At 41.3% G+C, this 16663-nt stretch overlaps 1 protein-coding gene across 1 annotated transcript in view; it reads right to left on the bottom strand.

Annotated features, from left to right (window-relative positions):
• The window catches only part of AVL9 (AVL9 cell migration associated), a 68890-nt gene extending 52806 nt beyond the window's left edge, over window positions 1-16084 (bottom strand). Inside the window, exon 1 of the mRNA XM_082846116.1 lies at window positions 15837-16084. Coding sequence (XP_082702242.1) covers window positions 15837-15929 — 93 coding nt within the window. The 5' untranslated portion in view covers window positions 15930-16084. The remainder of the gene's footprint in view (window positions 1-15836) is intronic.
• Between the last annotated feature and the right edge of the window lie 579 nt (window positions 16085-16663).

Genomic DNA, 16663 nt, shown 5'->3' with positions numbered 1-16663 from the left:
AAAAAGAATCTGCCTTCCAATGCAGGCAATGCAGGTTCGATCCCTGGTTGGGGAACTAAGATCCCACATGTCGAGGGGCAACTAAGCCTGTGTGCCACAACTACTGAGCCCACACGCCGCAACGAAGACCCAGTGCAGCCATAAATAAACAAACAAAATCTCCATAAAAAAAAAAATCACAGGTATACTAACCTCTCCTGCTACTTCTTCAGAGCAGTTCCTCAGAGGTTTCTGAGAGGCTATCTCCTGGGCTATAGTCCTCATTTTGCCCCAAATAAAACTTAACTCACAACTCTCACATTGTGTGGTTTTTTTTTTTTTTGTATTCATTTGACAAGTTTAATCTAGAAAATTCCAAAATAAAGTAGTATGACAACACTCAACCTCTCATTTAATATTTATTTATTTATTTAGGCTGCGCCAGGTCTTAGTTGCAGCAGGTGGGATCTTCATTGGGGCATGCGGACTTCTTAGTTGCAGCATGTGAACTCTTAGTTGCAGCATGCGTGTGGGATCTAGTTCCTCAATCAGGGCTCAAACCCAGGCCCCCTGCATTGGGAGCACGGAGTCTTACCCACTGGACCACCAGGGAAGTCCCTCAATCTCTTATTTAAACACGGAAATGCAATTTGAAATAATAAAGTTTTTACTCATATATTGAAAAACATGAAAAAGATTATTCATATTTTGTGTTGACAAGAGTATGGGGCTTGGCTGTGGGACTGTAAATTGGTACAGCAGTTTGGATGACTATTTGGCAGTATTATCAAATCAACAATACACTGACTCAGAAATTTCAGTTTTAGGAATTTATCCCACGAATACACAGATACTCACACAGATAAGTACAAAAATACTCACAGAAACATGACTTATTGAAGCATAAAAATCGGAAACCTAAATATTCATCAGAAGATTGGTCAAATAAATTTTACATCAGTTCTATCCAGCTGTAAAAAAGAATCGTAGATTTATATTGATAAAGCAAGATAGGTATGGTATACTATATAGTAGGTAAAATAAGAGCCCTCCAGACATGTCCATCTCCTAATCCCTAGAATCTGTCAATGTTACCTTACAATGCAAAAGGACATTGCACATAAGATTGTCTCCAGAGGGGGATTATCCAGGCGGTCCCAATGTAATCACAAAGGTCCTTATAAGAGAGAGGCAGAAGAGACAGAGTCAGAGATATTTGAAGATGCTATGCTTCAAGATGCTTTGAAGATGGAGGAAGGGACCATGAGCTAAGGAATGCAGGCGACCTCTAGAAGTTGGAAAAGGCAAGAAACCTGATTCTCCCTTAGAGCATCCTGAAGAAACGCAGAGCTGCCAACATCTTGATTTTAGCCTAGTGAAACCCATTTCTGACTTCCAGAACGCTAATAAATTTGTGTTGTTTTAAGTGTGTTGTTTGTGGTAACAGAAGAAATAGAAAATTAATACATACTGTTAAATTTAAAAAGCAAGCAGGATATCAGTAAATATAGTATAATCCTACTTATACTGTGATTCCATTTATGCTAACAATTATACATCTTTGTAAATGGATTAAAAAACATGCTTGAAAAAACCTTTAATAGAGGTTTTATCTGTGGAGAGGTGAAAAGAGTTGGGGATTGGAGCTAAAGGAATATTCCTGTTAATTTTTTTCCATCTTTTTTTTTTTAATTTCAAACTTACAGAAAATTTGAAAGAATTCAAAAATCTTGTAACTTTCATCTATATTCACAAACTGCTAATTTTTTGGCCATATGTGCTTTGTGTTGCACGTGTATACAAATACTTTCTAAACCATTTGACAATAAGTTGAAGATATTATCATTTACTTTTAAGTAAATTGGTATTTATTTTTAAATGACTGCTTTTTAAAAATTAATTAATTAATTTACTTTTGGCTGTGCTGGGTCTTCGTTGCTGTGCGCGGGCTTTCTCTAGCTGTGGTGAGCAGAGGCTACTCTTCCTTGCTGTGCACGGGCTTCAGTAGTTGTGGTGGCTTAGCTGCTCTGCAGCATGTGGGATCTTCCCAGACCAGGAATCGAACCTGTGTCCCCTGCATTGGCAGGTGGATTCTTAACCACTGTGCCACCAGGGAAGTCCCTAAATGATTGCTTAAAAAAAAAATTTTTTTTTTTGACGTGGACAATTTTTAAAGTCTTTATTGAATTTGTTACAACATTGCTTCTGTTTTATGTTTTGGTCTTTTGGCCGCGAGGCATGTGGGATCTTAGCTCTGACCAGGGATGGAGCCAACCCGCAGCCCCTGCGAAATCTTAACCACTGAACTGCCAGGGAAGTCCCTAAATGACTGCTTTTAGAATAATTTTAAAAAAAGCAAATGATAACCACAAGCAGTTCCTAACTTCTGAAGGAAGTATTTCCATCCTATCCTTTTGGAGGCAAAGGGACATGGAGAGATCTATTTCCTTTTCGGAAGATTTAGTTATCAAATTACCGAAGGCCAGAGTCTAATATCTGATGCTATGTTATGTTCAATATATGATCCTGATTCTATTAAAGGAAGATCTGTTTTGAGTGACTCTAGTTTGAACTTAAAATGCAATCAACTCATAAAATTGTTATAAATATAACTGTAGATACTACATATGTTTGAAGAATTCCGTTGGGTAAAATAAGGCGGCTTTAGACTGACTTGCATCCAGAATACTTGTAACATTGATTCTTCAGGAAAATGTATTCAGAATTTCAAACAGCTAACTTTTTTGTGACACAACCTTTTCATAAATTGTACACCGCCTATATTGTGTTGGCAACTTTTTAGAATTCTTCTGCTAGTTTATTTGCTACAAACAAATCCTTGCATTTGGAGACTGCTAAACTTGCTAATCAAATTTACAATAGTCCACACAAACTCCTTTCTGCGTCTATACACATACAACAATTTCTATGGCTATATGGTGTTGTTTCATTATTTAATCAATCCTTTATTGTTGAACATTTTAAGGTTTTAAAAATTATTATAAGCTATTCGGTACAGTTAAATGTGATGTAATAAAAAAAAATAGATTTTTATTCGGTCTTTGTCCCTGGTCCTGACCCGAAGCTCCTAAAACCCTTGGAATTTCCTAAGAGATAGGAGCAGGCTTTGTTATTCATAATAAGATGCTTTCAACCATACCCAGGTTCATGCTAATGAGGGGACTCTCGGTGGGCATGGGCTAAATGGCTCCAGGATGGGGCCTGGTCACCAGAACCATCACGCCTTGATTTGAAGCTAGGAACTTTCAGCGCCAACCCTAAACCTCTGGGGAGGGGAGAGGGGCTAGAGATTGTGTTCAATCACCAATGGCTAATGATTTAATACGTTATGCTTATGTAATAAAACCTCCATAAAATCCCCAAATGATGAGGTTCAGAGAGCTTCCCAGCTGGTAAAGACACTGAGGTGCTGGGAGGATGCTGTGCCCAGGGACGGCACGGAAGTTGCATATCCCTTCCCACATACTTTTTGTCCTATGAATCTCTTCCATTTGGTTATTCCAGAGTAGTAACCTTTAATAAACCAGTAAGGGTAAGCAGTGTTTTCCTGAGTTTTACGAGTTGTTCTAGGAAATTTTAGAACCTGAGGGGTAGCGTAGAATAGAACTGAATTGTAGGATATCCGGTCAGTGTGTGGGGAAAAACAAAATAACAATGAATCTGTTATCTCCCAATTAATGGGATTTATAAACCTTAAGTTGTACATTCTTCATATTTTGAATACAGACTCAACACTCTATATGCCCCTTTTCCATACGTCCAAAATAATCCAGACAGACACACAATTCACGGCACATAGGTTTAAGAGGAATTCTCTTGGAGGTTACCTGAGAGTCTTATATAATACTCAGTTGAATCAAAACGCAATTTAAACAATAATGCCAATAAAACTAAGCAGTACCACAGAAAGTAAAGGTAGGTATAGTAGGCTGCCTCACTGTCCAACTCTAAGGGAAACCACCAACACTGCAGTTTACAAGAAGGGCTCTCCCTGCGGCTGTGCTGTGCAGGGTCTGCATACTGTACAGGGCAGCCCTCAGTATATATGAAAAATCACTGACAAAACCCAAAGTAAACCTTCAGAGATAAGCAACATTTAGAACGATGATCATCCAGTAAGGTTACTATTTTACCGTGAAAGTTCACAGCCCCAAATCTAAGTTAAATTTGGGGAGTAAAGGTGGTATCTGGGAGGGCATTAGCACAGACAATATATAACAGATACATCAAATGTTCCCCTATGATTAACTCACACAAATTTTAAGCAGCTCTCTCTCTCTCTCTTTTTTTTTTTGCGGTACGCAGGCCTCTCACTGTTGTGGGCTCTCCCGTTGCGGAGCACGGACGCGCAGGCTCAGCGCCACGGCTCACGGGCCCAGCCGCTCCACGGCATGTGGGATCTTCCCGGACCGGGGCACGAACCCGCGTCCCCTGCATCGGCAGGCGGACTCTCAACCACTGTGCCACCAGGGAAGCCCTAAGTAGCTCTCTTTTTATGTCAACCAACACTCATATGGTAAAATCTATTTTGATCTCAATTAGTAGTAATAATTTACATAACTACAAAAGAAGATAAAAGGAGGGAAAAAGAAGACAATGGCTGATTGCTAAGAAGGGAAAGCGGAATAAAGATGCTCTAATCACAAGGAATAAAAGGCAATTTTTCTTAATGCTAAATGAACTATGTAAGAAATGGTGACACACATATATATATATTTTTTTTTTTTTTTTTAATTTTTGGCTGCTTTGGGTCTTCGTTGCTGTGCATCGGCTTCCTCTAGTTGTGGAGAGCAGGGGCTACTCTTTGTTGTGGTGTGCAGGCTTCTCAGTGTGGTGGCTTCTCTTGTTGCAGAGCACGGGCTCTCGGTGCGTGGACTTCAGTAGTTGTGGCTCTTGGGCTTAGTTGCTCTGCGGCATGTGGGATCTTCCCAGACTAGGGCTTGAACCCGTGTCCCCTGCATTGGCAGGTGGACTCCCAACCACTGCGCCACTGGGTAAGTCCTGTGATGTATGTTTATCCGCCAGGAATGGTAAAAATTACAACCCCTTTCCGCAGTTCACAAGTCAAACTAGGGTGCTCTAATCAGATTCCATCTACTTTGTCTTCAGAAGCAAAAGACTGAAAAAACAACAATGAAAAACTACAAAAACAAAACAATTAACATAGTGTCCTGGTGTGGACTTTGGGTACTTCAAAAATATCCTTTGTTCACTAACAATCCACTCCACTGTCAAGAGAACCATAAAAGCCACAATGCTAAACAGCACACAAATTAAACACATCCTTGGACCCCACAGATATGGCTACAACAGGGCTTACTAAGGGAAGGAGAGGGCTTCCTGAAATTCTGAAGCAACTGCTCCACCTCTCCGCTCCCTTCCTAAGTACCTCAGGGATTTTACCTCCTTTATCAGAAGCACAGGGTACTTGTTTTCTTAACAGTCAAAACATTTTAGGCACCAAGGCTCTGTCATGATGTTTTTCAATTTAAATGAAACTTTGGACGTAGAAGACACATCTTCTCTGAGCTATATTTTCCCTCACAAATTTCTTGACGATTCAATACTAGAAAAGAAATGGCACTCTTCCTCATTAGTCTCTTACAAAGTTGGCAGAGCTGAAATTACAAAGAGATATTAGGAATACTGTATATAAAGTTCCTCTAATACAGGAGAGCTAGGAAGAGGATTTATAAAAAACATAGGGTGGAATGATGAAGACTGGTCTTCTGGATGAGATGATATAAATAGAACATTATTTATCCCTAGGCTATTGAGAATATATACAAAGATGATTATCAAAGCTACAAAAATTATTTTCTTGCAGGAGAAAAAAATTAGAAACTTCCTAACAAATGATTTAAATCAATTTGTTTTAGGGACTTCCCTGGTGGTCCAGTGGGTTCCCAATACAGGGGGCCCAGGTTCGATCCCTGGTCGGGGAACTAGATCCCACACGCATGCCGCAACTAAGAGTTCGCATGCTGCAACTAAGGAGTCCACATGCCACAACTAAGGAGTCCACATGCCACAACTAAGACCCAGCACACCCAAAAAGAATCAATTTGTTTTAATGAACTATACCCTAGCAATCTTTTACACATCTATCTATCTATCTATCTATTTATTTATTGCGGTACTCGGGCCTCACTGTTGTGGCCTCTCCCGTTGCGGAGCACGGGCTCCGGACACGCAGGCTCAGCGGCCATGGCTCATGGGCCTAGCCGCTCCGCAGCATGTGGGATATTCCCGAACCGGGGCACGAACCCGTGTCCCCTGCATCGGCAGATGGACTCTCAACCACTGCACCACCAGGGAAGCCCCATCAATTTATTTTTAATGTATTTATTTTTGGCTGCGTTGGGTCTTCATTGCTGCACGCAGGCTTTCTCTAGTTGTGGTGAGCGGGGGCTACTCTTCGTTGTGATGCACGGTCTTCTCATTGTGGTGGCTTCTCTTGCTGTGGAGCACGGGCTCTAGGTGAGTGGGCTTCAGTAGTTGTGGCTTGCGGGCTTAGTCGCTCTGCAGCATGTGGGATCTCCCCGGACCAGGGCTCGAACCCGTGTCCCCTGCGTTGGCAGATGGATTCTTAACCACTGCGCCACCAGGGAAATCCCACACATCAATTTATTTTTAATATTTCAATATTGAACTTTTACATGGCAAAAAAGATTCCAATTTCTGGGCATGCACCACACCCACAAAATAGAATCTAACAAATTACTAATATCACCTGTGAAAGCCATGGGGGCAGGAACAGGTTTCATTAACAACCCTGCAGTGATTTCCTCATATATTAATATATAGCTAGCATACCCTGTGACGAGTTGGATGAAGAAAACACAAGTGCAGAGGGCCATATTTCAAATCTAACTGGACATCCAAACATAGTTTATTCTGAAGTCAGACTTCTGACAATTTAATTACCTAGAACACTGCCAACTAGGAACAAGTAAGAAAAGCATCTATCAGCCTAACCAGCTGTCATGCAGCCCTGGATAATATACTAAGGAGAAGTCTTTAGGTCTTCTTTCAAAACCCATGACTCGAGTCATTTTATTTCATACACATTTAGTAGATGTGCCCTCCCAGTCCACTGAAGAAAAGAAGCAACATATGAGAAAGCAGGGAGGGGAAGCTGAAAACTACAACATTATGTTTCTGGTCAACACTGAGAAGTAACTGCTCACTGTTCCGTCATCTCCCTCTCTCTGTCTGGCTATCAAAAGCCCAGCTGAGTCAGAGGCATGTGCAAATCACTCTATGTTAAAATAAACCGATAATGCCATAGTACAACGAGTGACATTTGTTATGAAGGCAGAATCATCCAGACTAACTTAAACTGTGTTCAGTATATGCTGCTACAAAATCTATTTAAACAAGATCCCCAGTTAAAAAAAAAAAAGAACGAAAAGAAAAGATGACTTAGTCTCCACGCTTAGAAAAATGGTGCAAAGTCACAAGGATGTTCTTTGCTGCACTATTCAAAATAGCAAAAAATTGGAATGCCACCTAAGTGTCTAAAAAGGAGACCAGTTAAATAAAGATTTCTACAAAATACTACTTAGCTACTTTAAAAATGCTATAATTCAATACTTATCAAAATGGAAGGTATTAATGGTAAAATATTACATAAAAAAGGCAGGTCCTAAGATTTGTTTATAGTATGATACATTTTTGGAAAAAGTTATATATATTCATAAAAAATATTCCTCCAGGGATATTCAAGGCAGGTTTCTCTAGGATAAGGATTTTAAGCGCTAGTTTTCTTTTTTTTTTTCCTCTCTATATTTTCTGACTTTCTACCACAGTGAGTACATATTACTTCTGAAAAGAAATGTCATTTTTTGGGACTTCCCTGGTGGTGCAGTGGTTAAGAATCCACCTGCCAATGCAGGGGACACAGGTTTGAGCCCTGCTCCAGGAAGATCCCACATGCCGCAGAGCAACTAAGCCAGCAAGCTACAACTACTGAGCCCGCTTGCCACAACTACTGAAGCCCGTGCTCCTAGAGCCCGTGCTCCACAACAAGAGAAGCCACCACAATGAGAAGCCCATGCACAGCAATGAAGAACCATCGCAGCCAAAAATAAATTTATGGTTTTGAAGTCATTTTATAAAACAGCTGAAATATGATTTTAAAAATTGTCAGAAATATCAATTTAAATAACATCTTCTAAAAATACCCTAGGGAGAAACTGAGTTTTTAACCTGGTGGCATCTTTTTCTTTTGGCCGCACTGCATGGTATGCAGGATCTTAGTTCACCATCGTGCCCCTTGCAGTGGAAGGGGGAGTCCTAACCACTGGACTGCCAGGGAATTCCCTCTGATGGCACTGTAACCAAAGAATATAATAGGACCAGTCTTTCTCAAAATTATTAGGTAAGTAGGTCTTCATCTTTCTCTTGTAGTGCCCATCCATGATAGACCAGGGCCCTTCTGCAGTCTCCCCTTGTCTAGCAAAATCCGTGCTCAGCAAAGGATCTGCACCACAATGATAACAAAGAGAAGGCTACCCATGATATGTATTTTACTGGGGATCAAAGACTTAAGGCAAAGAAAGAAATTTATGCCTGCTGTATAAAAAAATAAAATTAAAAGAAAAGAAATTTATGTACTCTTAGGCACTTTCTAGCTACCTGGGGAGAATTATGAGGACAAAAGAAGCTTCCTGATACTTCTAAATTTCCATTACACAGGTTGACCTCCCACCCTGTTTAGCTGTGATGCCAAGGCCTAAAGGAAAACTATTCCACCGCTATTAAGTGTTAATGTTGCAGCCCTGCAAAGTCAGAGATTTTCATCATTTCAGCATAGAGGAAGCATGGCTAAAATCAGCAAAAAACCTCCACCCAAATATAAAAGTGCTATGGAGGGCCAGAAAATGCAATCTTCTTTCACGAGTTTTCCCGCATAGCTAAAAAAAAAAAATCCTTAGATTTTCCCATAACCAGCCCACTCAGACTTTTATTCTTCCCTAACCTCTAATTCTCCAAAAATTTGTTTTTTCTGTTCCAAAGACCTACTTATTCCAACAAGAATCACAAACAATACCTCCCCAATATTTCATCACTGTCACCACAAGATTCCATCAATAGCAGGTGCATAAACTTTGTATCTGTCAGCCAGCCTTCTGTCACAAAACCTGAATGGGTCAGGGCTTGACACTACCACCCTAACATAAACCAACCATCCCCTCAAATTTCCTCAACCTATTCCTGAATTTACCGTGCTACATCCTGCTACTCATGGAGATTTCCCCATCATCAGCCCACTCAGACCAAAAGGAAAATATACTGTTCTCTTCATTGCTTCTAGTTGCTTTATTCATTGTTGTAGCTACTCATGTAAACATGAGTTCTAGTGCTTTAATAATTCTACTTTTTAAAGAAGTACAGTCTGGTAAAACCAGTTTATCCAAGAATTAAAACTGCTAGTTATGTTTACAAAACCATGAATTCTATCAGAATAGTGGTCAAAATTCAAGTAATAATTCCAACTTTTTATGATATCACTTTGGAAAATAACTATTCCCTATTGAGTGTTTTAAAAAGTTCCACTCTATCTACGAAAGAACCAAAAAGTTTGATATACATTGATTATACTATTTTGCCAAACATTATGCAAATCTAACAAACACAGTTTATATATTTACGTCCACAAAGCAAATAAGGAACAAGCAAAACTCTGGGACACACAATCTGTAACAAGCAAACTACTATATAGAAGATGTCCATAAATTACCTCATGTCAATGAGTCTAACTGCAGGTGAATAAGAAGGAAGAAGAATTCTTTGCTAAGTGCTAAATTTTTAAAAATTTCAGGGAAAGAGTTGGAATGGATAAATATTTCAAAACCGTCTGAATTGTCATGGTAGTACTTTAGCTACCATGACACTATCACCCTAACATAAACCAACCGTCCTTAAAATGTTCTAAATGTTAAGTAGATCAATAAACTAGAATAATGACCACTAGAAATTAACATGGTATCTATAGAAGAATTCATTCTCATGAATTACCCAAATAAAAATGAAAAAATAATCAAATGATAAACCGATGTTCATTTTCATTTAAATGAAGGCATTTTTCATTTAAAATACATCTGGGGCTTCCCTGGTGGCGCAGTGGTTGAGAGTTCGCCGGCTGATGCAGGGGACGTGGGTTCGTGCCCGGGTCAGGGAAGATCCCACATGCCGCGGAGCGGCTGGGCCCGTGAGCCATGGCCGCTGAGCCTGCGCATCCCGGAGCCTGTGCTCTGCAAAGGGAGAGGCCACAACAGTGAGAGGCCCGCGTACCGCAAAAATAAATAAAAATAAATAAATAAATAAAATAAAATAAAATACATCTGAAGGCCTCAAAGGTAGAAAAAAATAGGAAACAAAGTGAAGGAATCAACATCTACATGCCTAGTTTGAGGATCTTCAACATAGATGGCTTTCATCTTGCCCATGTAAACCGACCTCTTTATCACAGCACTGTAGAGCACCTTTATAACAGAAGAGTCTACAAAGATTTAGTACATTCCCCTAAATAATCATGTTCAACCCAGCACACTGCTGAAAGGAGTTACTTTTTTTTTTAAAGAAATATATTGGTTTTAAAAAAATAATAATAAATTAATTTATCTTTTTATTTTTGGCTGCGTTGGGTCTTCGTTGCTGCGTGTGGGCTTTCTCTAGTTGTGGCGAGCGAGGGTTACTCTTCGTTGCGGTGTGCGGGCTTCTCATTGCGGTGGCTTCTCTTGTTGTGGAGCACGGGGTTCAGTAGTTGTGGCATGTGGGCCCTAGGGCACAGGCTCAGTAGATGTGGCACACAGGCTTAGTTGCTCTGTGGCATGAGGGATCTTCCTCGACCAGTGCTCAAACCCGTGTCCCCTGCACTGGCAGGCGGATTCTTAACCACTGCGCCAGCAGGGAAATCCCAGGAATTACTTTTTTAAGCAAAGGTTTTACTGCGACTCACTTGAATCTAAATATTACAAAGTACAACCAAGTATGGGAATCTTCTCTATGAATAATCTCAGTGTGTGGAATGAACTGGTGATCAACGTGACCTGCTGCATTTTGAGTACTTGGAAGAGCAGTCTAACAAAGCACCCCCAAACCACCTAAAACAATCTGAAGTCAGTTACAATTCAATGAGCCATATACTTTTAATCCTTTACACCTGGAAGTAAAATCTTAATGGTGGAGAAGGGAGCTGATTAATCCATCCTGAGGGAAACCTTACATAATTAGAAAGTCTGAAACACCTGATACACTACTGATTAACAAAGAATGGCAGTCTCTAGAACAGTCCTTCTGCCTAAGACTTGATGCATGTACTTTACAGAACATCAAATATATTTGGATTTTGAAGGGTTAAGAAAGCAGAGTTGGACACATGCACCACAATGTCCATTGCAGTACTATGTACAATAGCCAGGACATGGAAGCAACCTAAATGTCTATCAACAGAGGAATGGATAAAGAAGATGTGGCACATATATACAATGGAATATTACTCAGCCATAAAAAAGAACGAAATACTCCCACTTGCCGCAACATGGATGGACCTAGAAATTGTCATACTGAGTGAAGTAAGTCAAAGACAAATACCTTATGATATCAGTTATATGTGGAATCTAAAAAAATGGTACAAATGAACTTATTTACAAAACAGAAATAGAGTCACAGATGTAGAAAACAAACTTAGTTACCGGGGGGAAAGCGTGCGGCAGTGAGTGGGGGGTGGTGGTGGATAGATTGGGAGACTGGGATTGACATATACACAATACTGTATTAAAAAAAGAGGACCTACTGTATAGCACGGGGAACTGTACTCAATACTCTGTAATGGCCTATATGGGAAAAGAATCTAAAAAAGAGTGGATATACATAAATGTATAACTGATTCACTCTGTTGTACACCGGAAACTAACACAACACTGTAAATCAACTATACTCCAATAAAAATTAAAAAGAAAAAAAGTTGTAGGTCATCCAAAATCATTTGCAGAAGAACATCCTTTAAGAACTAATACGACATATACTGGAATTTTTAGTACACTTTGATATTTTAGAAAAACTAAGACAAAAAAGGGAGAAAGTAGGGCAACCAAAAATGAGAATTGTAGATGAACAAACTATTTACCCATCTTTTCCTGTACTAGTATACATCAATTGAACATCCTATTCCAGCTGGATGAACTTCCATGAATTTATGTAAATTATGTCTCCAGCAAAAGTTTGTTTTTCACTGCATTGACGTGTCAATTTTATCGATCAACTCAGCGTGAGAGCCTTTCATTCATTTGCTCTGTTGGCTGAGTGGAGTGGCTATGTTAGCAGCCCCCTGACACAACCTGACTACCACCATAGAGGGTTTCAAAGTTTTTTCAGATTATCAACTCACCAACCTTAACTCTCTTCAGAGTCGAGAAATCAGTGTCATCTCTCCAGCTAACCTCCATTAGAGGAGTAACAGAAACCAGATTACTAGTAAGCCAAAATGTTTCTCTGAGAAATAGTAATAGTTCTACTAAAATTATAAGTGTTTGAGTCTTGCAAAAGCTACAGAATACACACTAGTTCTATCTAAAAATCACCTACATTTTGACTTTGACAAATTCTAACAAATTCTTGTTTCATTTGCAAAACCAGGTTCTTAGCTCTTCATTTTCTGCTATGAGATGTAATTATAATTTTAAATATTTATGTATGTATGTATGTACGTATGTATTTATTTAGGCTGGGAATGGTCTGAGTTGCAGCATGCTGGATCTTCGTTGCGGTATGCACGTGGGCTCTTGCTCTCCGACCAGGGATCGAACCTGGGCCCCCTGCATTGCGAGCGCGAAGTGAGGTAAGTATAATTTTCAAAAGCTGCTTTCAGCCAGCAATAAGAAAATAACCCTGCGACTTCCCTGGTGGTCCAGTGGTTAAGACTCCACGCTCCCAATACAGGGGGCCCGGGTTCAATCCCTGGTCAGGGAACTAGATCCCACACACGGCAACGAAGATCCCGTGCACCACAACTAAGACCAGGCACAGCCAAATCATCTTTCATTGAATTGTGGCAGAACCCTTTGCATTCTCTTCAATTCTATCAACAACCCAGGTGAGCAGACACTCAACAAGTGTATGTATTCAAAAATAATTGCCTTAGTCTCCCTGAAGCACCTTGTGGATTACAAAAATATATATAAAAGGCATGTATTTTTTCCACTCTACTAAAAGCCTACAATCTAAAGTGCTACTAAAAGAGATACAGTTATGAAGACTAGGGACATCTGGGCTTTAATGTTAGTGCTGACAAAGAGGCTCTCCTTAACCAAACTTTAGTCAGGCTCCTCTGAACTCTCTTCTCAATTAGGCCCTGACTTCTGGGCTTCTGGGTTCACCTCCGCATTGTCCAATTTTAGCAAGAATCCTGTTAGACCGGTTTAGCTAGAAACCCCTGTTACCCCTGAGGTACTAATTTTCTTTCCATCCACTGGCCCCCACTCTGCTTCCTGGCTATAAATTCTCACTTTTCCTTGTTATTTTCGGAGTCCAGCTCTATACCGAGGTCTCTTTTTCAATGTTGCAATTGCTTTTCTGAATAAAACCTGCTTTTACCACTAGCTGTGTAAGTATGTTTCAGCCACTTAACCTTTCTGGGTTTCAGTTTACTCATCTGTAAATTTAAGGGAGGTAGAGTAGATGACCTCTAAGGATCCCTGCCAGGTCTAAAATTCTCATGACGAAATCTGGTAGAGGAAAATGAGGTACAGGAAAAATTAAGCAATTTGGACTTGCTGGAGGTCACAGAGCCGTGAAGCCAGGACATCATCCAGGTCTTCTGACTCCCACCCAGCACAATGTCCATTTTACAAAACCAGTCACCGGGAATTCCCTGGTGGTCCAGTGCTTAGGACTTTCACTGTCAGGGCCTGGGTTCAAACCCTGGTTGGGGAACTAAGATCCTGCAAGCCATGCAGCACGGTCAAAAAAAAAAAAAAAAAAAAATCAATTTCAATGCTGAAACCAAAAGGCAGACAAATCCAGAGAAAGGGCATACCCAGGGTGCTATTTCACCCCCGAGTTCTGCTTCATCTTAAAATCTGTTGTTCAGTACTCTTTAATCCCTAAGCAGCATTACATTTTTTTCCCATAAATCATTTTTCCTTTCTGGAAACATAAATTATACTACTTTTACCAATAAAACACGTAGAACACATAATAATTAACCTTGACTTTAGATGACAGCAACGATTAAAAGATTTTATTCTATTTCCTACCAATATTTCCTTCTGTTTTGTCATTAAAAGTTCCATTCAGTTTGGTTGTGAAGTGGGCCCCAGTTCTTACTTTACTGTAAAAGACTCCTAAATGCCACGGGGCTCAGCTGAAGGCAATTCTGACTCCAGCGTGACTTCAGTAAGATCGTTTTACTTCCTCCAAGTTTCAGTTACTTCGCCCATATCCAAGGTAAGTTATAAAAGACAACATCAAAGATGTGAAGTTTTAAGGTATTAAAAATCTAATGATGATGAACACTGTGATTACATGCCATGGTACAATCATCTCAAATATCTATTTTCATACCTCTAAATATAGGGAAACAGTTTTTTAAATTTTTTAAAATTAATTTTTATTGGAGTATAATTGCTTTACAATGTTGTGTTAGTTTCTGCTGTGAGGGCCACACTTTTAAAACTTATATTCTACTGCTGCTGCTTTGAATTTTTTAAAATACCATACTGAATAATGCCACTTCCTCCTTGGTATCTTTCTATGCCATTTTTACCTGAGGGACAAGGAATATGATATATTTTAAAGTTAAACCGGGAACTAGATCCCACACACGGCAACGAAAACACATACAAACATAACTATTTTTTCACGCCATCAGTTTTCTGTTATCATCCTCTAACGAACTTAAATTTTGCCAATAAAGGTCTTCTAAAATGTTACATTTTCTGTGAAATGCAAGAAACAAAATGCTACATTACCTAGTGGGTAGCAGTCAGTATTTTTAATACTTTAAGAATTTCAATTTACCGTTCACTAGCACATTATGACATCACTGCCTTCCAGCGTTTGCTCTCATTAAATAATCCTGTTTCTATCTTTGTTCCCTTGCCTTCCATACATAGACGGCAAATGTTCTATTGTTCCCGTTCACCATTTCAGTGAAGAAGCTTAAAAATGACTTTACATTTGCACGTTTCTTTGCTCGGTAAATACAGTTCCTCTCACTGCAGTTGAGCTGGAGAGGTCGATCTCTCACCAAAAAGCAAGATCTGGACAAAACTAAACAGCAAAACCAAGGCCGAATGGGAAGGGTGGGGGGTGGAGTCAGTAGTACACCAGCCTAACAGGGGTTCTAGGGCTTCCACAGATAAACAAAGGAAGTTGATTTCCCCACGGCGCCGCGTGTGCTTCACTCGTGTGGAGTCCCAGAGCTCATTACCTCGAAAACGCAGCCCAAGTGCTGAATTTTTCTAAAGGATCCCATTATAGGTGGACACCCAGAAAGTCAGCGGAGGCAGAGCTGGATGGGGAAGAGAGTGGGCCGACCTTCGATTCCTTCCTCCCACCCCACCAAAGAACCTAAATACCTACCAGCCCCAGCATACCGACACATAGCTCCTCAGCTGCTCAAGATACAATTTTCAGGGGCAGGAGAAAAACGGGAGCGTGGGGGGTGGGCTTCAGGTGGTGTGAGTGCGAGGAGCTGGAGAGAGGAATCAAGTTCAGAGGCGAAGCCGAGGGCACCAGAGGGAGGTCTAAGCAGAGCGGAGCAGCTTGGGTGCCGGCAGCGCGCGAACGCCCGAACGGCCGGGGGCGGGCACAGGCCCCTTCCTCACCTGGCAGCCCTTCTTGTGATGAAAGCCGACCACCGCGATGTGCAGTACGGGCCCACGGGGGGCGCTATCGCCGCCGCGCCCGTTTTTCTCCATGGGCGACCGCCGCAGGCCCGCAAGACGATGACTGCAACCGCCGAGAGCGGCAAGCCGAGCAACCCCGTGATCCCCAGGAGGACGGCGAGCAGTGGATTTCAGGTGTCAGCGAGGGCGCCGCATGAGAGCCTCGCAGGGAGCGAGGAGGAGGCCGAGGCTCCTGCAGCTCTGCACCGCCCCCCCCGGGCCGCAGCCGAGCTTCCCTCATCCGCTTCCGCTGCTTCCGGGCTGTCACCTGATGCGGCGGCAGACGCCGGTAAGGCGGGACTGGGCAGGATTGGGAGGCACCTGATGAGGCGGGGCCTGGCGGGGCCTGGAGAGGGGGAGGGGCGCCGGGATGGGGCGGGGCCTGGTTGGGTCGCCTGGCACACCTGTCCCCCGCTCACACCCTCTAGGTGCGAACTCATCCCGCTTCCTCCTCCTCTGTCCTCGTTTCTTCCCCCTTAAAATCTCCGCCCCTTCCCATCTCTTCCCTCAGCTTTCCTTTTTTTTACTTCACTTTCGGAGTATCCAGTTCTTTCACTTCCTTTCCTTCGCCTCTCTGGCCTACAGTCTCTCAGCTTTCCTTTTTTTTACTTCACTTTCGGAGTATCCAGTTCTTTCACTTCCTTTCCTTCGCCTCTCTGGCCTACAGTCTCTCTGTTCTTTACTCTTAAATTTTGATAACACGGAGACATATTGGTGCGGCTGTATATCTGTGTATTCAACCTTTAAATTACCTGCTTACTCAGAGT

The sequence above is a fragment of the Leucopleurus acutus genome, assembly GCF_964270905.1.
Source record: "Leucopleurus acutus genome assembly, chromosome: 9".
Lineage (NCBI taxonomy): Eukaryota > Metazoa > Chordata > Mammalia > Artiodactyla > Delphinidae > Leucopleurus > Leucopleurus acutus.
The sequence above is the reverse complement of the archived record's forward strand: the minus strand, read 5'-3'. Positions and strand labels throughout refer to the sequence as shown.